Below are 22651 nucleotides of genomic sequence, written 5' to 3'. Positions count from 1 at the left end.
GATCGGCGGGCACGCGCCTCGCGCGCGCCCCCTACCTGTTTTGCAAACGCACGTTTTAAAACGTGGTTTTGCCCAGCCGTGCCGCCCTGCCATCGTATTTCTACAGTGGCTGGTCGGCAAGAAGTTAAGCAGCTGATTTTTGTTCAAGTATCATCGTGTTGTGCTCATTAAAAAAAAAACCCCACAATGTCTTTTTCCAGAGCGGCCTGTATTTCTGTTGAGGTTATCTGTGAGCTTCCCTTTGTATCCCGAACACTTTTTCTGCCAGTTGTGGCTGCAATCTTCCTTGATCTACCTGACCTTGCCTTGATACGAAGAGATCCCAGAACTTTCCACTTCTTAATAAGTGATTGAACAGTACAGTGACTGACCTTTTCAAGGCTTTGGATGTCTTTTTATATCTTTTTCCATCTTTCTATAGTTCCATTACCTTGTTACACAGGTCTTTTGACAGTTCTTTTCTGCTCCCCATGGCTCAGTATCTCAGTATCTAGCCTGCTCAATGCAACCACGTGAGAACTAACAAACTCTTTGACTAGTTATACATAGAGACTAATAGCAATTTAAAAAGTCACAGATGTGGGAAATTAACCTTTAATTGCCTTTTTACCCGTGTGTGTCACCTTGTATGTCTGTACCAAGGCCAAACATTCCAGGGAGGGAAACTTTTGATCAGACCTATTTGAGTGATTTCTGTTATGTTTTAAAAAGGAGCCAAACAACTATGTGATAATAAATGGCTTCATATGATCATCCTTAAATAAAAGACAGTTTTTTTAACATGATCAGTAATATTTTCAATACCAAAAAATATAAATGCCAAAATTTCATGATTTCTGCCAGGATATGAAAACTTTTGAACACAACTATATACCAGGGTTAGACAAAAAGAAATGGAAACTACACAATTTGCAGGTGTGAAAGTGACATGTTTTGTGTTGAAAGTGGAAGTGATGTAACAGTCTTTTGCTTCCGCTGTGTGATGAGACACCTAGCTATCAGGTGGGAAGTCTCGCTTTCGTCATTCCCTGCGTGCGCCGCTAGTAATATGGAGTCGTGTCAGAACTTACTGAGCTTCAAAGAGGGCAAATTGTTGGTGCCGCTTAGCTGGTGCCTCTGTGACTGAAGTTGCCAATTTATTTGCCGTGTCACAAGGTTCAGTATCAAAGGTTATGGCGGCATATACAGTTTCCGGGAAAACTTCGCCTGATAAGCATGAGCGCGGTAAATTGATTGAAAGAGACAAAAGGAACATTGCGCAGGATTGTGACCCGGAATGAGAAAAAAACTGTTGCAAAAGTGACTGCAGAGCTCAATCTCAGTCTCGTGAAGACTGAGATTGAGCTTCACAGTCACTTTTGCAGCAATTGTTTTCTTATTGGACAGTAAGTTAAAGTTGGACAAGAGGCAGTTCAGTCCTAAAGGACAAGTATGGTCACAGCTCGTTTGGCCATCCTTCTCCTGGGGGGGGGTCACAGGAGTGTGCTTAGTTCTGTATTTCTGTTACCCAGATTCAGTCTACAGCGGGCTAAAGCCCACTGTCTGCTGATGTCATAGAGCCTGTCCAGGCTTTACAGGGATCTCAACAATAATGTCAGGATCCGCCTAGATGCTTGACTGGCAGCGCTGCTGAGAGGCAGTGACTGACAGTTACCTCTCTCTGCACACTGAAGACTCAGCTGTCATGTGATTGTTCAGTTCTCAGCCTTACTCCTCATACACACTGTAAAGCTCAAAAAAAGCTTTTTCCCCTACAGGAGTGTTCAGCGTCAGAAACGCGGCAAAAAAATGTGTTTTTGCATGCACTTTAATGCTCATTCCACACCTGGGACTAATGCATTCTATTGACCAAAATTCTGGCCATTAGAATGCATTAATGCAGGAACGTTGGAACTCGCATTAACGTTTTTCACTTATGCAGGTTGTGTTTGAGCCATTTGTGCATCGCGGTTTGCGTTTTTTGCCGAATGTTTTTTTTTTCTTTTAACTTGTTGCTCGGCAGATTTAAAATGTAAAACGCGGCAAAAACGCAATACATGCCTTTTCTGCAGCATTTCCATTGAAGTCTATAGAACCAAAAACGCAACTTTTTGCGTTCAAAAAAAGTCCCTGACCCTTTCCAAAAAACGCATCGGGTGAAAACGTTCAGATGTGAACCTGTTCCATAGGAAATCATGTTAAATGGGCTGGACTGCGTTTCTGCAAAACGCTGCAGAAAATGCCTAGGTGTGAACCTAGGGTAATGCATGTTTTTTTTTTTTTTTTTTTTTTTTTTTTTGCTCTAAAGCTCCTCTTCTGAATATACAAGTGATTTTTTTTTTTTGTTTTTTTGTTTCTGCCTGTAAACTCCCCTGCCACTAAACACATGGACACATATGCAGGCCAAAGACGGGGAGAAATCTGGCAGTTTTTTTTTTTTTGTCTAGAAAAACGAAAAATCGGTCATTCAATCGGCCGACGTTACCACCCTTGGTAAAAAAAAAAAAGTTGGCTGATTTTCGGCCCGTCTACGGCCGGCAAATATAATAGCGGTGTCCCTGCAAAGAGCTCCGCTATTATATTTGACAGAAATAGAAAATGAATAAGAAGAAGAAATAGAATATTAATAAGAAAATAAGAAAAAGAATATGAATAAGAAGAAGAAAAAGAATATGAATAAGAAGAAAAAGAATATGAATAATAAGAAGAAATAGAATATGAATAAGAAGAAGAAAAGAATATGAATAAGAAGAAAAAGAATATGAATAATAAGAAGAAATAGAATATGAATAAGAAGAAAAAGAAGAAATAGAATATGAATAAAAGAAGAAATAGAATATGAATAAGAAGAAAAGAAGAAATAGAATATGAATAAGAAGAAAAAGAAGAAATAGAATATGAATAAGAAAAAGAAGAAATAGAATATGAATAAGAAGAAAAAGAAATAGAATATGAATAAGAAGAAAAAGAAGAAATAGAATATGAATAAGCAGAAAAAGAAGAAATAGAATATGAATAAGAAGAAATAGAATATGAATGAGAAGAAATATAATATGAATGAGAAGAAATAGAATATGAATGAGAGGAAAAAGAAGAAATAGAATATGAATGAGAGGAAATAGAAGAAATAGGATATGAATAAGAGGAAAAAGAAGAAATAGGATATGAATAAGAAGAAATAGAATATGAATGAGAAGAAATATAATATGAATGAGAGGAAAAAGAAGAAATAGAATATGAATGAGAGGAAAAAGAAGAAATAGAATATGAATGAGAAGAAAAAGAAGAAATAGAATTTGAATGAGAAGAAAAAGAAGAAATAGAATATGAATGAGAGGAAATAGAAGAAATAGGATATGAATAAGAAGAAATAGAATATGAATAAGTAAAAGAAAAAGTTGCAACATTGTATCTATTTGTATCCATTTCGGATACAGATGTTTCTATTCGGATACAAATAGATACGATGTTGCTATACTTTTAAATGTCAAATATAATATCGGACTGAAATTCTTTTTTTTTTTTTTCTTCTTCTTATTCATATTCTGTTTCTTCTTTTCCTTCTTGCTGATCACTGCTCATGCGCATTTTTTAAAATCGGTAAAAAGATCGGCCGATCTGTCCATCATTGCCGCGAAAATCGGGCGAACGACAAAATTGGCCGATTTTTGTTTTTTGTTTTTTTTCCCCCAACATGACCGACCAAAAAAAAAAGTGTCAAAATCACGAAAAACTGCTGTCCAATTACCCCACTAACGATCCGAAAATAGGCAGATTTTTTTTTTTTTTCCAGCTGAAATTTGGCCGGTTTTCTCCCCGTCTATGGCCTGCATCAGGCTGCTATGGAGGGGAGTTTACAGGCAGAGAAAAATAATTTAATCAGTAGATAGGTAAACTTAGGCCCTCCAGCAGTGGTGAAGCTATAAATCTCATCACAGCTCTGCTTCTGGGAGTCATGCCTGTGGCCATCAGTTTTGCAATACCTGATGGGACTTGCAGTTCCTCAAAAGCTGGAAATTTGAGGATTGGCTACCCCCCAGACGTGCGATTGTTGAAGGTGAATTATCATACCCTTCTAAAATCCCTATGCACCTGTGATGTCCTGGTATTCAGAGCATGTTGATTTCTCTTTTTTCCCTGTAGTATTTATTATTTATTTCAGGTACTTATTTAGCGCCGTCAATTTGCGCAGTGCTTTACATATATATTGTACATTCACATCAGTCCCTAACCCTCAAGGGGTGTACAATCTAAGGTCCCTAACCCTCAAGGGATGTACAATCTAAGGTCTCTAACTCACATTCATACATACATATACTAGGGACAATTTAGACAGGATCCAATTAACCTAGCAGCATGTCTTTGGAGTGTGGAGGGAAACCGGAGTACCTGGAGGAAACCCGCACAGGGAGTAAATGCAAACTCCAGGCAGGTGGTGCTGTGGTTGGGATTCGAACCAACGACCCTAGTACTGCCGGGCGGAAGTGCTAACTATTTAGCCACTGTGCTGCCCTGTAGTAGGGTAGAGCTTTGCTGGCCTATCCCTGTTGATGAAGCTGTGAACTGCGATTTGCAGAGAATATTATGCTGATAGTTTTGGCTGATTACTAAGGACATATGACCCATAATCAATGAGATAATTAGACCGAAACGTTAGTTATTCTGCGATACAATCTCCATGTACTTGTGGCTAGCGTATTGAGCATGGTTTTGCTATCTTCTCTCATTAGCTTGAAGCAAATCCATCTGCTCATATACAAAGGGACGCAGTTGACTGCAAAACGAAGATGCAGGCCTATTGCTCGTGCTTTTGCTTTTTTGGAAATTGTTCCCTAATCTGATTCGGGTGGCGACTGCATAGCCATGGTCTAAAGACAGAATGGGACATTGTTATGGCAAAGCCCCCAAGCTATCGCTGCATAGTTTAGTTGGCATGCAGGGAGAAGTCCATGAATTGTAAATGTGCTGGGATCTCCATGTGTTTACATTGTATTTCTCTCCTCCTGTTAATTGGCTTGCTTCTGAGAGATCTGACTTCACGGTTGTGTATACTGTGGCTGTATTAAAGCACACAGAAGATTGGCATCCTAATCATTCCGCCCTTGAGCACTTTATTACAGTTTTCTTTCTGGCGGATGTAACTTGCTGTCGTATGCACATACTTCACCATTTCTTGATCATAATAACATGTTTCTTTTCTTTTTCTGCAGAATTGGTGAAGGAATATCTCTTCCACATTGTGCGCACATTTGACCCGCAAAGCTGAGGAAAATGGCGACGGACTCCGGAGAGCCTGCTACAGATGAATCTGATAAACCAGCTGGATTTTCTGCAGAGAAGAACTTGGCCCCTCAGGATTCTTCCTTGGCCAGACAGGCAAGCGTGGAGAGCGCGGACAAGCCCAGTTCTGCTTCAGGCACTAGCGAGAGAAAAAGATTCTTTAGGAAGAGCGTGGACATTACTGAGGATGATAGGATATTGGATCAACCCCTCAAAGAGGAGAAGGTTCCTTCCCGTGTGGGCCAGCCGCAGTTGGACGGTCATGTATCGAATGCTACCGACTTGGCGCAAGAAGGCAAGAGCGATTCCAAAATGGTACTGGAGGCCAGTAAAGACTCCCCCAGAGAAAAGACTGAAAAAGAGATGGAGGAGGAGGCCGAGATGAAAGCTGTGGCAACATCACCCAGCGGACGGTTTTTGAAATTTGACATAGAGTTAGGCCGAGGGGCCTTCAAAACTGTGTTCAAGGGCCTGGACACAGAGACCTGGGTTGAAGTCGCTTGGTGTGAGCTGCAGGTAAATTCTTTTTTTGTTGATTTCACAGCTTACAGATGGCTTTTGTGGAGTTTTTAAACGGCACAGCTTGCTAAATCCTGCGTTTTTGCTTTTGAACTTCCTGGAATGTCATAGGTTATAACTGTGCCTTTCATTTGCTTCAGAGGTGTTGGTGAGGTATATGTTCACATTTATTAGAAATTATAGTCAGCAAGGCAAAGAGAAATATTGAGGTGAAATGTATGTTAATACCAGTGGTTTTTAAGGAAAAATGGAACGAACGCTTTCATGACCAGAGGTTTGACGCATAGATGCCCAAAACTGATATCAATATGCCTCTGTTAACTTGATAAATACCCCGCTTAGGTTTTTTGTTTTTGATGTTTTAAAGAAAAATGGAAAACACAAAAAAAAAAAAATCATACTCCTCTAAATGGGTGCAGCACCGATCCCAGCTGCAGCTGTCCCCCGTTGCCTGGAAGACTGAGAACTGAGCGATTAAACACTGCTTATCACTCAGTTCCCCCCTCCCGCTCTGAGCAGAGAGCGGTGACTGTCAATCTCTGGTTGTCTGCTCTTCCCCTCCAGGTCTCACTGGAGCATAGGACTGTGAAGGGGGCGGAGGGGCTGGCTCAGGCTGTAGCTCGCTGTCAGCTGATAACGGGTCACAGGAGTGCAGAACTAACTACACTCCTGTAATCCATAGGAGAAGTATTGCCAAAATAGCTTCGGCTACACTTTTTACTGCTGAATTCCATGTATCAATTTTTGTTGCATGGTCCAGCTTGGTAAGTAGGTGTCAGCTTGGCAAATATGCATATTTTGAACTTGTGGGATCTCTGTGGAAAACACTGTAGTAGTTAAAGTGGAGTTCCAGCCGTTTTTGTGTTTAATAAAAGTCAGAAGCTACAAAAATAAATACAAAAATAAATATAATAAACACACACTCACCTGTCCCAGGGTCCAGTGACGTGCTCACCTGCACCATCCCCTCTCTTTCTCTACCCGGCACCGGCATCCCAACTGTGGGCACCAGGTTGTGATAGCTTGTGATAGCTTGTGGCTTCACAGCCGGGTGCCCGCTGCACATGTGCGAGTCACACTGCTCATCCTGATTTGGTCCAGTTGTCTTCTGGGGCCTGTGAAGGTTCCCAGGAGATTGCAGGAGGAAGGAGGGAGGCCAAACTTCCATCTCACTTCGCCGCTGCAAACTGAGCCGGACATTGGAGCGGGTGCCTATCAAAACCAGGTATTTGTTATCTGCTTTCTCCCTCCAACTCCCCAAATTATGGCAGTTGGGGGGGGGGGGGGGGTTGTTGAGGGGGTGAGGAGGAAAAACAAGCAGAGCTTCTACTTTTGGGTGGAACTGTGCTTTGATGCTAATACAGTGACTGCTGCTGTCTGAGTCCCATATCAACCAGATGCCACAAGGATACCATTCACAGGGTGCCTTTCATATTTCTCGATGAATGCAAGGTGTTCTCTGATTGGACAAGGTGGAGAGGCAAAGTGGTTACTTCACATCTTCCAATCAAAGAACATGTTGATGCAGCAGTGGCCCTTGCAGGCTGAAGAGTTTTTAATTTGTGATCCTCTAGCCTGCATATGATCACCAAGATGGGGGGCCATTTTGATTGTCTTCTGATCTAACAGCTTCCAGCAAGCGTTGTGTGACCTGCTAGCTGTTATTTAAAAATGTGTCTGCAGCACCTGAGTACCTTTTTGCCTGGGAATGCCTAAAGGTCAACTCCAGGAATTCAGACTCTTTATAAAACATCGTTCCCATAGAGTCCACAGACAGCTTCAGAAACCTCACAGCTTTCTAGCAAAGGATGACAGAGTGTCTCTCTAACCAATATCAAAGATGGCCGCTTGGAACGCACCGCTCAGCGTGCGTTCCACTCACCGGAAGTTGCATAGGACGGATAGATGGCAGACCGGAAGTGCATCAACACGTTTCGCCCCTCCCACAGGGCGTTCTCAAGATGTGTATTTTTTTTTGCACTTATTATTTGAAGGTATTAATATTTATATGATTTGGGTTTTTGATTTGCGCTCTTTATATTGTTTTATATCTGAATTTGATAGGTACCTGCTCCCACTTCCGCTGCGATCGCCTAAAGTGATTGCAGTGGATGTTGTCTTCCCCCCTCCATCCCCGTAGTCTTCTGGGACATGTGACAGGTCCCAGAAGACTATGGGACCATTCCCTACTCGCTTCTTTGTGAGATGTCATCACAGGTCCTAACCAGTGTTGGTTTCCATTTCATTTAGCCTGTCTACAGCTGCACTGTTACTCTAGGCATATAGTGAGGACAGAGGATGCATTTGGTTCACATACCCAGGGGCGGACTGACAACTCATGGGGCCCCCAGGCAATAGGGGATCATGGGGCCCCTGTGTCCTTGCCCAAACTCAAAAAAGCCTATGAAACAGGTACCAGGGGCATCTCATGGGGCCCCCTACTGACCCCGGGCCCTCTGGCAGTGCCCGAGTTTCCAAATGGTCAGTCCGCCCCTGCACATACCTATTCAAATCAGTGCCTTCACTGCTAAAAGACATGCATGATAATATCAATGTTGCTCTAGGTTTGGCTAAGCCCTTCTTATCTACTCATTTTGTTTGGTTCCAGACAGCTAGTGTGGTCCCTGATATCTTTTACTGGTTCTCAGTTCTGGCTTGGAGACATATGGGGGATGATTTACTAAAGGCAAATAGACTGCACCCTGCAAGTGTAATTTCTCCAGAACCTAGTAAATGAGGTAAAACTTTACTTTGCAAAGAATGCCCAATCACTTGCAAGGAAAAAAAACAAACTGCTTTTTTGCTTGCACATGATTGACTGATGGAAGGTGGTAGAGTTTCCCCTCATTTACTAAGCACTGGAGCAATTGCACTTGCAGAACGCACAGTCTTTTTGCCTTTCATAAATCAACCTCATGGTCAACCTCAAGCAACCTTATTGCTTTGTGATCTACAAGAGTTTCACGAATGTACTGCAGGAATCTTCATTTCATTGCTACTGACAAACATTGGATCACATAGTCCCGGTGTGCAGTTACTGACTAGAGGTAGTCAAGCCGAATGTGGACAGAGCAATGTTTGCACTTTCCTTGGTCTGTGGTAACCGCTTTCAAAGCACAGGAAAAGTAAAAGTAACTAACAAGGTAGATTTTGCAAAGCGGTTTTGTTTTTCTGAATATTTCAACCGCTTGAAGACCAGGGCTTTTTTCTGGCACTTTTTGTTTTACATGTAAAATTGTGTATTTTTTGCTAGAAAATTACTGAGAACCCCCAAACAACATTATATATTTTTAAAAGTAGAGGCCCTAGAGCATAAACTTTTGTCATTTGTTTGTCAGTGTTTGCACAGCAGTTTTTCAATGCAATTTCTTTGGAAAAAATAAACTTCAAAGAATTTAATGTACAAAAACACAATAGAATACCCAATTGTTTGGTAAAATATAAAAGATGTTACGCTGAGTAAATAGATACCAAGCATGTCACGCTTTAAAATTGCACACGCCCGTGGAACGGTGACTATGTACATTATATTATCCATTTGTGACGCTTTAAAAGCCTTTACAGGTTACCACTTTGGATTTATACAGGAGGTCTGGTGTTAGAATTATTTCTCTCGGTCTGACGTTTGCAGTGATACCTCGTGTGGTGCGATTGCTGTTTACATACTGACGTGGGACAAACGCTTGCCTTCACCTTTGTGTGTGAGCATGGGAGATGGGCACTTTAAATTTTTTTTTTTCTTATTTTTACACTGTACCTTTTTTTTTTAATTTTCTTTTAAACCCCTTTAGCGGTATTCCCGAGTGTAGCTCGGGGTAAAATTTGAGTACCAAAAGCAGTAACCCCGAGCTACACTCGGGCTTACCATGCGGCGTTGCTCAGGGATTCTCTGCAGCGCTTACCTTGTCCTTCGCTCCCACGATGTGTCACCTGCAGCGTCCCCGGCCATCTCCTCCGGCCGATGCCGGCATCCGGCTTCCGTGTTGCGGTCCCTGTGACGTCGGGACGTACGGGCGCCAAATTTGAAATTTTTAAAAAATGTCATTTTTTTTTAAAATGATTATTACATAGTAAAACATTGCTGTTTCAATGCATTTCACATATATTTTGTCCCTACTGCTTTGTCCTTTGCCCTGCCTGCATTTTGAATGTTCTTTCTGCCTGGAAACTTAGAAAAGTCCATGGCGTCCAAAAAGCGTCCCTTTACGTCAAAAGCGGTTTTAGACCAGCTAGAGAAAAGCGATAGTAAATCAGAACCGCTTGCAGAATTGAGTGATAATGATTCGTGGGGGAAATTCATCATCAGACACTGAAAACGATTTTGCGACTTTGCTCAGCGATGTGCGAATTTGCCTCTGTATTTCAAATTTCAGTGTTTTTGGTTTGATTATATTATTGAATTAAATTTATTATTATATTATTTTTTATGATTATTTATTAAATTATAATTTATGATTTCGTGTTTCAAATTTTATCCTACCCGGGATGTTTACTAGACTCTTGTTCGGACAGATTTCAGTGAGTTATTCCTAGAAATTACAGGCCTACAATAAAAAACTACATATTTCCATGCAAAAACAAAAGTACTGCTTTCAGCACAAAAAATCGGAAATAATCAGACTGCCGAGGAGGTTAAGTGACTTTTATTGTTATTGCAAGGAATGTAAACATCTCTTGTGATAGCAATAGACAATGACAGGTCCTCTTGTAGGTGTTCAAGGGTCTACTGGACACCAGATCTCTCCTCTGCGCTTTAAAAGCTTCAGATCATACAAGATGGGGTATGGTATGATCTGATGCTTTTTTTTTCAAATTAGTAATGGTTTGTTTACAACCTGCGAAACCAGAAGTGAAGAGTATTTGTCGCTTCTGGCTTCTTAGACCGTAGAGATGATCGGGGCCATTCTGGTCCCCTGATCAGCTCTGTGGTCAGCTAGTGGAACCGCTAGTTGCAGTCCCGGGTTCCCCAGTACAGGTGAGCCCGGGAAGGTGGCTGCAGGCATCATGTTGGTATAACCACTGAATGTCTCGTAGCGGTGTGTTGCGGTGCTGCAAGAGGTTAAAGGTGCCTGTGTTCCTACTGAAGCTCTTTCCTCTTCTGGGAGAAACATGCAGACTGCTTTTCCTGATCTCTCGTGAAAATTCTAGATGCCTGACTGTCATGCTTTGTCAGCGGATTTGTTACTTTCTTAGTCGTTGATATGGAAGAGTTGTTCACTGGCTGCATGCTTTTCCCAGGTGATTACTGAAACCAACAACCGGAAAATCCTGGGAGGTCCACATGGGCAGCCTGCGTGTTTCTGTCAGTACTTTCAGCTTTTGCTATCTTAATGAGTAATCGGAAAAGTATCTAAAAAATGTTGTGGAGCCAAAAAAAAAAAAAAAGGTCCCTTGGAGTGCTATACCCTTACTGAAATATGACCCTTTCTTTGCTAAGGCCTCTTCTTGCTGATGGAGATCCCCTCTGTTACTATGCTAAACCTTAGCTTCCCATTGGATGTTGAGGCCTAAAAGCAGAATGGGATGAGATTACAAAGCTGCATGTAAAATCAGTCCTCGCTGTCTGCTCAGGTTTCTTTCTACTGAAAGCAATTACAAAATTAGGTTGGATTCCTAAAGGTTAAAAGTAGGCTTTAAAGTGACTTAAATTATGTTTAAAATATTACATTTTTATGTTCTGCACAGGGGCGGACTGACAACTCATGGGGCCCCCAGGCAATAGAGGATCATGGGGCCCCTATGTCCTTGCCCAAACTAAAAAAAAGCCTATAAAAAGGTACCAGGGGCATCTCATGGGGCCCCCTACGGACCTCGGGCAGTGCCCGAGTGCTCGAATGGTCAATCCGCCCCTGGTTCTGCATATTAAAAACAGATTACATGTGTTGTAAGTAGCTTCTCAACTCATTTGTGTCCTCATCTAGTAAGTAGCAGTTTTGATGTCTCTGCTGTGTTCCAAACACCTCTGTGAGTCTTCTCACTATAGAGCAACCTTTCTCAACCATTTTTACCCCAGAGGAACCCATTATAAAAGTTTTAGGTCTTCGGAAACCGTGCTAAAGCCAATTCATTGGGGGTCAGTGTTAAAAATGCTGATCATTGGAAATGCAGGACCCGGTTTCTGATTGAAGCAGAAGTTTCTGGTCATGAAATAGAGGAAGGGAGATGTACAGTCAGTCCAAAGATCTAACCACCTTGCTGTTCGTGAATTGGGTAGTTGCTCCTCTAGATTTGTCATTGTCAAAAGTGTACTAAATAAAATGTATGAGGAGCATGAGTAGGAACAGTCACATGTCCTATCTATTCATAAATCCGTACAGGCATTTATCAAGTCCGAACGGAAGACACATGATAAAAATATATACTAAAAACAAAGTTTTATTTATTTATTTATTTATTTATATATATATATATATATATATATATATATATATATATATATTTATATTTAAAGAATCTTGCGAGCCAAAAAACAAACGGTCACCCTAATATAACCTCAAATGTATAACCTCTATATGGTAGGATCGCAAACATCTAACACATAACAACCAATGTGTGAAAAATTATGAATATAACCCTATTCTGTTGAGCTCCCAAAACACTCAGATAGGCAGATAAGGAGGTGAGAGTACATCTGCACTAATGGGAGGATTCACAATCAGTCACGGATTTACATTATGGATTGAAGATTAATTAAAGCACAAAGTCACTTTTATTTGTATGGGACACAGTTTTCACAGATATATCAATTAATTCATTTATTTTTTTTAAGATATTTGTTCATATTGTTTCTTATAAGTGAAGTAATATTAATTTAGGTCACTTTTTAATCACAGATTTTATTTTTGTATAATCGGATATATTTTTTAAAATTAATTAGGCAATTTTACATGTTATTTGGTTAAGGTATTTTTCATAATTTATTTTCCACTTTTTTGCATATGTTTTCAGGATATAGATCAGAGATTATACATATATATTGGAGTGTTTTGGGAGCGCAACAGAATAGGGTTATATTCATATATATATATATATATATATATATATATATATATATATATTTATATATATATTTATATTTATATATATATATTTTTTTTTTTTTCTAAAAATATTCTGTTTTATAATATATAAGATGTTTTTCTGACTGTTCTAAAGTGGATGGAGCAAAATTCAAGCTGCCTTGGTGTTTGAACGTCATTTTGAATATACAACTGTAATAAACCTATGTCTCCTATATACAAAAAAAAAAAGTTTACTGGAAACTATATTGGTTTTTGTTCATTTTTTAAACTTCTAACGTTTACTGTATATACAGTATCTCACAGAAGTGAGTACACTTCAGATTTTTGTAAATCTTTTATTTTATCCATGTGACAAAACTGAAGAAATGGATAATAGTGAGCGCTCTTATAACACAGCAGCTAAAGCACCTAAGGCAACCACAATGCCTTTGAATGTAAATGTAAATGAAGGTAATATGGTGCAGCGCTGCACCATATTACCTTCGTTTACAAAACTGAAGAAATGACACTTTGCTACAATGTGACTTAGTGAGTGTACAGCTTGTATAACATGTAAATTTGCTGTCCCCTCAAAATAACTCAACACACCGCCATTAATGTCTAAACCGCTGGCAAGAAAAGTGAGTCCTGTATCTGTCACAGGAGACCTGTATCAGAGTAGAGGTGTTAAATGACACTAAAAAGGCATTATTGGTATAGAGAGGGTATCTGAGAGCACAGAAGATGTAGACCTACGGAGTTATCTAAGGGCACAAACGTAAGAGACTGAATTCAGTTGGGGCTCCTGTTTAGGTAACTATTTCAACAGTTTAGGAATATTGAAAGTACCTCAGGGGGCCTACCTGTGTCTGGAACACATGAGACCAACTGCAAGCCTACCTAGGTCTGGCACGCATACATTGGATATAAAAAGTCTACACACCCCTTTTAAAATGTCAGGTTTCTGTGATGTAAAAAAAATGAGACAAAGATAAATAATTTCAGAACTTTTTCCACCTTTTTAATGTGACCTATAAACTGTACAACTCAATTGAAAAACAAACTGAAATCTTTTTTGGGGGGAGTAAACATAAAAAAACTCTAATGTGGCTGCATAAGTGTGCACACCCTCTTATAAATGGGGATGTAGCTTTGTTCAGAATTAAGCATTCACATTCAAAATCATGTTAAATAGGAGTCAGTACACACCTGCCATCATTTTGAAGTGCCTCTGATTATCCCCAAATGAAGTTCAGCTGTTCTAGTAGGTCTTTTCTGACATTTTCTTAGTCGCATCCTACAGCAAAAGCCATGGTCTGTAGAGAGCTTCCAAAGCATCAGAGGGATCTCATTGTTAAAAGGCATCAATCAGGAGAAGGGTACAAAAGAATTTCCAAGGCATTAGATATACCATGGAACACAGCAAAGACAGTCATTATCAAGTGGAAAAAATATGGCTCAACAGTGACATCACCGAGAACTGGACTTTCCTCCAAAATGGATGAAAAGATAAGAAAACTGGTCTGGGAGGCTTCCAAGAGGCCTACAGCAACGTTTAAGGAGCTGCAGGAATATCTGGCAAGTACTGGCTGTGTGGTAAATGTGACAACTATCTCCCGTATTCTTCATATATCTGGGCTATGGAGTAGAGTGGCAAGATGGAAGCCTTTTCTTACGAAGAAAAACATCCAAGCCCGGCTAAATTTTGCAAAAACACATCTGAAGTCTCCCAAAAGCATGTGGGAAAATGTGTTCTGGTCTGATGAAACCAAGGTTGAACTTCTTGTCCATAATTCCAAAAGATATGTTTGGCGCAAAAACTATACTGAACATCGCCAAGAGAACACCATACCCACAGGGAAGCATGGTGGTGGCAGTGTCATGCTTTGGGGCTGTTTTTCTTCAGCTGGAACTGGGGCCTCAGTCAAGGTAGAGGGAATTATGAACAGTTCCAAATACCAGTCAATATTGGCACAAAACCTTCAGGCTTCTGCTAGAAAGCTGAACATGAAGAGGAACTTCATCTTTCAGCATGACAACGACCCAAAGCATACATCCAAATCAACAAAGGAATGGCTTCACCAGAAGAAGATTCAAGTTTTGGAATGGCCCAGCCAGAGCCCAGACCTGAATCTGATGGAAAATCTGTGGGGTGATCTGAAGAGGGCTGTGCACAGGAGATGCCCTCGCAATCTGACAGATTTGTGTCAGACACAGATGTCTATACAAATCGCACCAAAATTAGCGCATGTAGTACTTTAACCATTTGACGCCCGGCCTATGGCCAAATGGCGTCCGTAAAAATGTATTAGCTTTCTGGGAAGACGCCATATGGCATCCTCCCGCACATGCGCAGTTCGCGCGCTTGCAGAGCCGCGCAGCAGCGCGATCTGTCACCGGCCGTGTACCTCGGAGACACGGCCGATGACAGATCTGAGTACTGGCCCCTTTTGCCGTTACCATGTGACCTGCTGTGACCAATCACAGCAGGTCACACGACAGTTGTATACAATGGATGGCCTCATTCATGCCATCCATTGTATACTAGTGTCTAGCTGTGAATGGTCACAGCGAGCACATGTCATGTGATTAGCTGTGGCCAAATCATAGCTAAGCACAAAGAAAAACAAAAAAAAAAAAAAAACCCTGGATGAATCAATGTCATTCAGGTAAATGCTTGCTTATAGCAAAGTAATTCTTTGCTATAAGCAAATTGTGTAAAAAAAAAAAAAATACTGATCACTCACTCAAAGTAGTACAATGTTACTATGGTAACATTGTACTACTTTGGACATAGTGAAATCTTAAAAAAAAATCTTAAAAAAAAGAAAAAAATGTAATAAAAAATTAAAAAAAAAAAAAATATATATTTTTTTCACACTGTCACCAGTCATGCCAGTTATATGATGACGCTGTACTGCACTGGTGACAGTATGTAAAAAAAAAATAGTGAAAATAATTTTTTTTATTTTTTCATTTTCCGAAAAATTATGACCAAAAAAATACAACTTCAAAAAACTCGCCATGCCTCTTATGAAGTACGTCGGACTGTCTACTCTGCAAAAAGGGGTAATTTGGGGATATCTGTACTGTTCTGACATTTGGGGGGATATCTGTACTGTCCTGACATTTGGGGGGATATCTGTACTGTCCTGACATTTGGGGGATATCTGTACTGTTCTGACATTTGGGGGATATCTGTACTGTCCTGACATTTGGGGGATATCTGTACTGTCCTGACATTTGGGGGATATCTGTACTGTTCTGACATTTGGGGGATATCTGTACTGTTCTGACATTTGGGGGGATATCTGTACTGTTCTGACATTTGGGGGATATCTGTACTGTTCTGACATTCTTGGACCTCAAGAAATTAGATTGGCTGTCAGTACTTCAGGATTGATCAATATTCAGATCTATACCATAGTTTGTGAACTCTATAACTTTCCTACAAACTAAATAATACATCCTAATTTGGGTTATTTTCACCAAAGACATGTAGCAGAATACATCTCGGCCTAAATTTATGAAGAACAATTATTTATTTGCAAACTTTTATAACAGAAACAAAGAAAAACGTGTTTTTTTTTCTTCAATTTTTGGTCTTTTTTGTTAATTTAGTAAAAAATAAAAACCCCAGCGGTGATTAAATACCACCAAAAGAAAGCTCTAGTTGTGTGAAGAAAATGATAACATTTTAGTTTGGGTACAATGTTGTATGACCGCGCAATTGTCATTTAAAGTGTGAGAGCGCTAAGACCTGAAACATGGCCTGGGCAGGAAGGTGTAAAATTGTCCGGTATTGAATTGGTTAAAAATATGGTGCTCTAATTGCGGACAATAGGGTGCGACTCGGCATGCGATCTGCAAGTCGCATTGCATCCAATGTGACCGGGGACGTATGCAACATTGGGAGATGACTGTCCGTTTTAGGTAGATAACCGCACAGAAGATATTTTCAGCCCAAACTACATATTATTTACATTACATATTAAGTGATTATTTTCGAACGCACAGCTGGCTTCCTCCATAACCGATGGAAGAAATCGCTGTTGCTTCTGCCCATAATGGCAGCTTACATCCAGCCATAGGATGCACACCGAAGTTTCATTATTTTTCAAAGAGCTCAGCTTCTCGTACATATTATTTTGCACAACGCTCACAATATTTTTTTTCTTCTTTGGTATATTGTGATCCTTTTAGGGTGTAATAGGTGTAGCAGAAAGAAACAGATGCAGCTTTTCTATTTCAATTATCATTGGCAATTAAAATGTGTCCTGTGTGTGAAGGAAACGGTCTTGCTGCACACAAAGGCCTGTAGTTGGTGGGCAGCTGCTGCAACCAGTTATGTGCTGTGAGTTGTGAAACAGGAATTTCCAACTGCTGACCTTGTTACGGCTCTTTTTTTAGTCCACCATTTGCTGCTTAGAGACACATGGAGAAATATTTTGCACTTATTTTGACAGCTTGGGCGAGCATGTCGGTGAGACTTTAAAGTAAATGTAAGCCCCAACTGAAATTTTAGGTTTGCGAAAGCGCTGGGCAGGGGCGGACTGACAACTCATGGGGCCCCCCGGGCAATAGGGGATCATGGGGCCCCTGTGTCCTTGCCCAAACTCAAAAAAGCCTATGAAAAAGGTACCAGGGGCATCTCATGGGGCCCCCTACTGACACCGGGCCCTCGGGCAGCGCCCGAGTTTCCAAATGGTCAGTCCGCCCGTGGCGCTGTGTATGATGATCAATTTCGCCTTTTTCCATCTGTTGTTACTTCCTAGGTCTTGTTCACACAGGCGTATCTAAGCATACATCTGTGAAAAGGGCTGTATTTGCTGACACAGGATGCACGGGTGTTCTATGCATCTGCGACAGACAGTCCCACACACGTTCTTTGGGATGCAGTAGATGCACTTGCATGTGCGACAGGCAGTCCCATTCATGTCTGTTGGGATGCAGTAGATGCACGTGCCTCCCCGACAGGCAGTCATATTCATGTCAGGAGGATGCAGCAACTGCACATGCATCCGCGACAGACAGTCCCACTTATGTTCGTTGGGATGCAGTGGCTGCATGTGCCTCCCCGACAGACAGTCCTGTTCATGTCTGTTGGGATGCAGTGACTGCATGTGCATCCGCGACAGTCTCTTATTCATGTCTGTTGGGATGCAGTAACTGCATGTGCCTCCCTGACAGACAGTCCCACTTATGTTGGTTGGGATGCAGCCGCTGCATGTGCCTCTCTGACAGACAGTCTCACTCATGTTCGTTGGGATGCAGCGACTACACATGCCTCCCCGACGGACAGTCCTGTTCATGTCTGTTGGGATGCAGTGACTGCATGTGCATCCGCGACAGTCTTTTATTCATGTCTGTTGGGGTTCAGCGACTGCATGCTCTTCCCCGACAGACACTCCCATTCATGTCTGTTGGGGTTCAGCGACTACATGGACACAGTTGCTAGTTCCAATTTGACAGCAGTTCGGTGCATGTCTGAACGCACACTGTATGCATTTGGGGATGCAGCACTCACACCTGCATGGTGTGACATTTTGATTAAAGTTGTTCTAAAGGTAGAAAGTGTTTTTTTTTTTTTTTCTTTTTTTTTCTTTTTACACCTTAATGCATTTTAAGCATTAAAGTAAAAAACCTTCTGCATGCAGCTCCCTCCACTGCTAAATACTTAACTGAGCCTAATCTCAATCCAGTGCTGCACATGAGAGCAGCAGGTCTCCTGACTTGCTCTCTCTTCTCACTGGACGGAGAGGCAGCAGCTAGATCCATTGGCCCCTGCTACTGTCAATTACAGCCAATTAGCAGGGGGGGGGGGGGGCAGGCCTGAGCTGTGCTCTTTGTGTCAATGGATACAAAGAGCCCGGGAGGAGAGCAAGCCCTCCTGAGTGCCCCTATAGCAAGTGGCTCTGTTCAAAACCATTACACAAAGCAGCTAAGTATGACATGTTTGTTATTTTTTTAAATAAAATTTGATCCTTTAAAAATTATATTTGATCCTTTACAATCACTTAAAGGGCTAATTCACACCAGCCGCTGTGTTGCAGTGCAGCAGCTGGTGGGTGGTGCAGTTGCATCACCACAATGCCAATTGTGGCGCATCGCACTGTTCACTTTTTTTTTTACATCAACTTTATTGAAAGGTCACACAGTGACATTTTGATTTAACTTGTATCGGCCACCGCGTGACAGCACACCAGTGCAGCAAAGTGATGTGACAGTTCACTTTGCCTTGTGGTGGTACTGCACCCACCCAATGCAGCCCCATCATGCCTGGTGTCAGTAGACCCTGAATGCTGTTTGTTACTTATATCTGCATGGAGTTTAGCTTTAATAAAATGTACAGCAGCTGTGAAAGACTCCAATGGTTGCCATATGGACACTGCCCTTGAGTAAAGATTAGCAGACAGCCTATTTTAAATGGTTTACCAGTCTTTAAAAAGGAGAGTATATAAAGGTTTCCTTTTGAAGGAAGTTCCAGAATGAAGCAAATGTGTAGGTAAGACTAATGCAGGCCATAGATGGGTTGAAAATCGGACGATTTTTCGGCCGAAAAAAAAAAATCGGCCAATTTTCGCACCGTTAATGGGTTAATTGGTCGGCTGGTTTTCTGGATTTTGGCACATTTTTTTTTATCGGTAAAGTTGGAAAGAAATCGGCCGATTTTCGCGGCAATGATGGGCAAATCGGCCGATCTTTTCACCAATAAAAAATCTGCTCATGAGCCGTGACCTGCAAGAAGAAGGAAAAGAATAAGAATTCCAGTCCGCTATTATATTTGACATGAAAAAGTATTGCGGTTGCAACATTGTATCTTTTTGTATCCAATTAAAACCATCTGTATGCGAAATGGATACAAATAGATACATTGTTGCAACCGCAATACTTTTTCATGTCAAATAGAATAGCGGACTGGAATTCTCCTTCTTTCTCCTTCTTTCTCCTTCTTTCTCCTTCTTTCTCCTTCTTTCTCCTTCTTTCTCCTTCTTTCTCCTTCTTTCTCCTTCTTTCTCCTTCTTTCTCCTTCTTTCTCCTTCTTTCTCCCTCTTTCTCCCTCTTTCTCCTTCTTTCTCCTTCTTTCTCCTTCTTTCTCCTTCCTTCCTTCCTCCCTTCCTCTCTTCCTCTCTTTCTTTCTTTACTTCCTTCCTTCCTCTTTCTTCCTCTCTTCCTCTCTTCCTCTCTTTCTTCCTCTCTTCCTCTCTTTCTTCCTTTCTTCCTCTCTTTCTTCCTCTTTTTCTTCCTTTCTTCCTCTTTCTTCCTTTCTTCCTCTTTCTTTCTTCCTTCCTTCCTTCCCACGGCTCATGAGCAGATTTTTTTATCGGTAAAAAGATCGGCCGATTTACCCATCATTGCTGTTAAAATCGGCTTATTTTTTTCCAACTTTACCGATAAAAAAAGTGCCAAAATCCAGAAAACCGATGTCAAATATAATAGCAGAGCTTTCTGCAGGGACAGAAGTGATTAAATGCCGGCCGTAGAAGGGACGAAAATCAGCCGTTTTTTTTTTCTTTTTTTTTTTTTTTTTTTTACTGTTGGTGGTAACGTAGGCCTATTGAACGACCGATTTTTCGTTTTCTTTTTTAAAAAACGGCCGGTTTTCGATCCGTCAATGACCTGCATTAGACTTTGGGCATTGACCTTTGTACGGCGCTATGACCTCTGTGTAACTTTTAGCACTGTCTGATGTCTTTAGAATCGGCGGCTCCGCTGCCTTTCTCGTTACATCATCCGTTGACTGTAAGCAAACCAAGCCAAAGTAACCCTTCTGTTTATTTTAAAAAATGTTTGTACAGGATGTTGGCACGGACATGTGCCAGCTCAACATTAGCAAAGCTCTTAGTTGACAGCAGAGGTCCCGCAGTACAATACATGGCAGTGTACTGAGGTTATATAATAAGAACTAGCCATGCGAGGCATGAAAGTTTTCAATGAATCCTGAGATGATTAAACAAATGCCTCAAAGTATATACACAGAGAACCAGTCAGTCAGAAGAGACTGGTTAACCCTCAGGGTAGCGAACGGAGTCGAAATTGGAAAGTGAATGGCACTTTGAAACCAAATATGAGACTCTTGCATGTAACGTGTTCACCTTTACAGAAAAAATGAAAAGGTAAAATAAAGTCAGTCATACATGCATCAAAATTCGTCCAGTTCAGTAGGGACCCATCGAATTTCAGTCCATGTATGGGCATCCTGGTTATACACAAGTCGATATAGCCGTTGGGGTTTTCCTGCATGAATAATGTCAGTGGCTATGGCCAGCAACACTAATCATTGTGTTCTGTCAGCAAGGGAAGGTTTCCCACTGGCAGAACACAAGCTGCGGGAGCGATTCCCCCATAAACACGGACTCTGGGGAATTGAAAAATTTTCTGGGTGGAAGGAAAGAAAATTGCATAATCTATGGCCTGCCTAACACTGTACACCTTCCCCACTCCCTGGGCCCTGCTGTATTTACCTCCGTGGGTGATGATCTGTCAGTGCCCACTTAGCCTGTTCAGCAGTCCAGGGATTTGAAAAGCGCTCTTCTCTGTGCCAGGCCTCTGGGAGCGATCAGAGTGATTTATGATTGGCCAACCTTGGTACAGAACATTCCTCTGATCTGGACAGAGAAGATCTGGGAATTTAAATCCCCAAACTGCTACACGGGCTTCATGACCGCTCATCACCTAACATCATCATCAAACGTTCCTAACCTCGGAAACCACTAAGCCACTCAGCCACTCATTCACTCCCTTGTTATGTCTAGCCTTGACTATTGTAACTCCCTCCTCATTGGCCTACCAAATCGCAGGCTATCCCCTCTCCAGTCTATCATGAATGCTGCTGCCAGACTCATCCACCTTTCTAACCGTTCTGTATCCGCCACCCCTCTCTGCCAATCCCTCCACTGGCTTCCCATTGCCCAACGGATACAATTCAAAACACTGACGTATAAAGCCATTCATAACACTGCCCCAAATTACATCTTATAACAAAAACTAAGAAAAAACATTTTTTTTTCAAAATTTTCAGTGGTTTTTGGTTTAAGAAAAAATAAAAAACCCAGAGGTGATTAAATACCACCAAAATAAAGCTCTGTCACAAAAAAATGATAAAAATTTCATATAGGTACAGTGTTGCATGACCGCGCAATTGTCATTCAAAGTGCAACATCGCTGAAAGCTGGAAATTGGCCTGGACAGGAAGGGGGTATAAGTGCCCGGTTGGCTAGGGGTTAAGTTGGGGACAGTTTGAGCGGAAGGGTTTGAAGGATGTGACCATATTTTATTTAACTTGAAACCTAATGTGAAAGTTGAAATAAGCCTTTAAATCTTCCTTGTTTTGCAGAGCAATGGCCGCCAATGATATTGGCACTTCCAGGTGTGTCCGATAGTTTGTGCTCCTTCTGTGCACTTTGGTTCCTCCTGCCAACTGCAAGGTCACTACTGTGTTCTATGATGACAAAGCAGCAGTCAAACCACAGCACGCAGAACTGATCTTGATGTGTTTATCTTTTCCAGGGCTCTAAGAATAAACTTCATTGTGCCAGTTACTACTTCGTATATCAATAAAGACATAATTGGGGGTAGTGGTAGATAAAGTAAGCTACACCTTCTTGTTATGGCTTTGTGGGACTTGAGAAATGATACCATTTGAGTTTCAGACATAAGATGCCAACCGGTGATTCATCATGGTGGTTCCTACCCTAAACCGAAATTCCATAATTGGGTGGAATAGATCTTTAGCTTCACAGCACACTTCACATTCTTCTTGTTTGATATCGCCTCAACCACTTCCAAAAATGTTTTGGATACGGAAATCACTGTTCAAAGCACTTACTGCACCTGCAATTCACAGATTGTAACCGGGCTTTTTTGTGGCA

At 41.2% G+C, this 22651-nt stretch overlaps 1 protein-coding gene across 1 annotated transcript in view; it reads left to right on the top strand.

The window, feature by feature from the left end:
- The first annotated feature begins 5205 nt into the window (after positions 1 to 5205).
- Positions 5206 to 22651, top strand: part of WNK3 (WNK lysine deficient protein kinase 3) — a 190185-nt gene continuing 172739 nt past the window's right edge. Inside the window, exon 1 of the mRNA XM_089669140.1 lies at positions 5206 to 5775. Within this exon, the coding sequence (XP_089525266.1) occupies positions 5251 to 5775 (525 nt within the window). The 5' untranslated portion in view covers positions 5206 to 5250. The remainder of the gene's footprint in view (positions 5776 to 22651) is intronic.

The sequence above is a fragment of the Staurois parvus genome, unplaced genomic scaffold (assembly GCF_062004578.1).
Source record: "Staurois parvus isolate SC_StPar_1 unplaced genomic scaffold, SC_StPar_1.0 ptg000068l, whole genome shotgun sequence".
Lineage (NCBI taxonomy): Eukaryota > Metazoa > Chordata > Amphibia > Anura > Ranidae > Staurois > Staurois parvus.
Note: the sequence above shows the minus strand (reverse complement) of the source record. Positions and strands in the feature narration are given on the sequence as shown.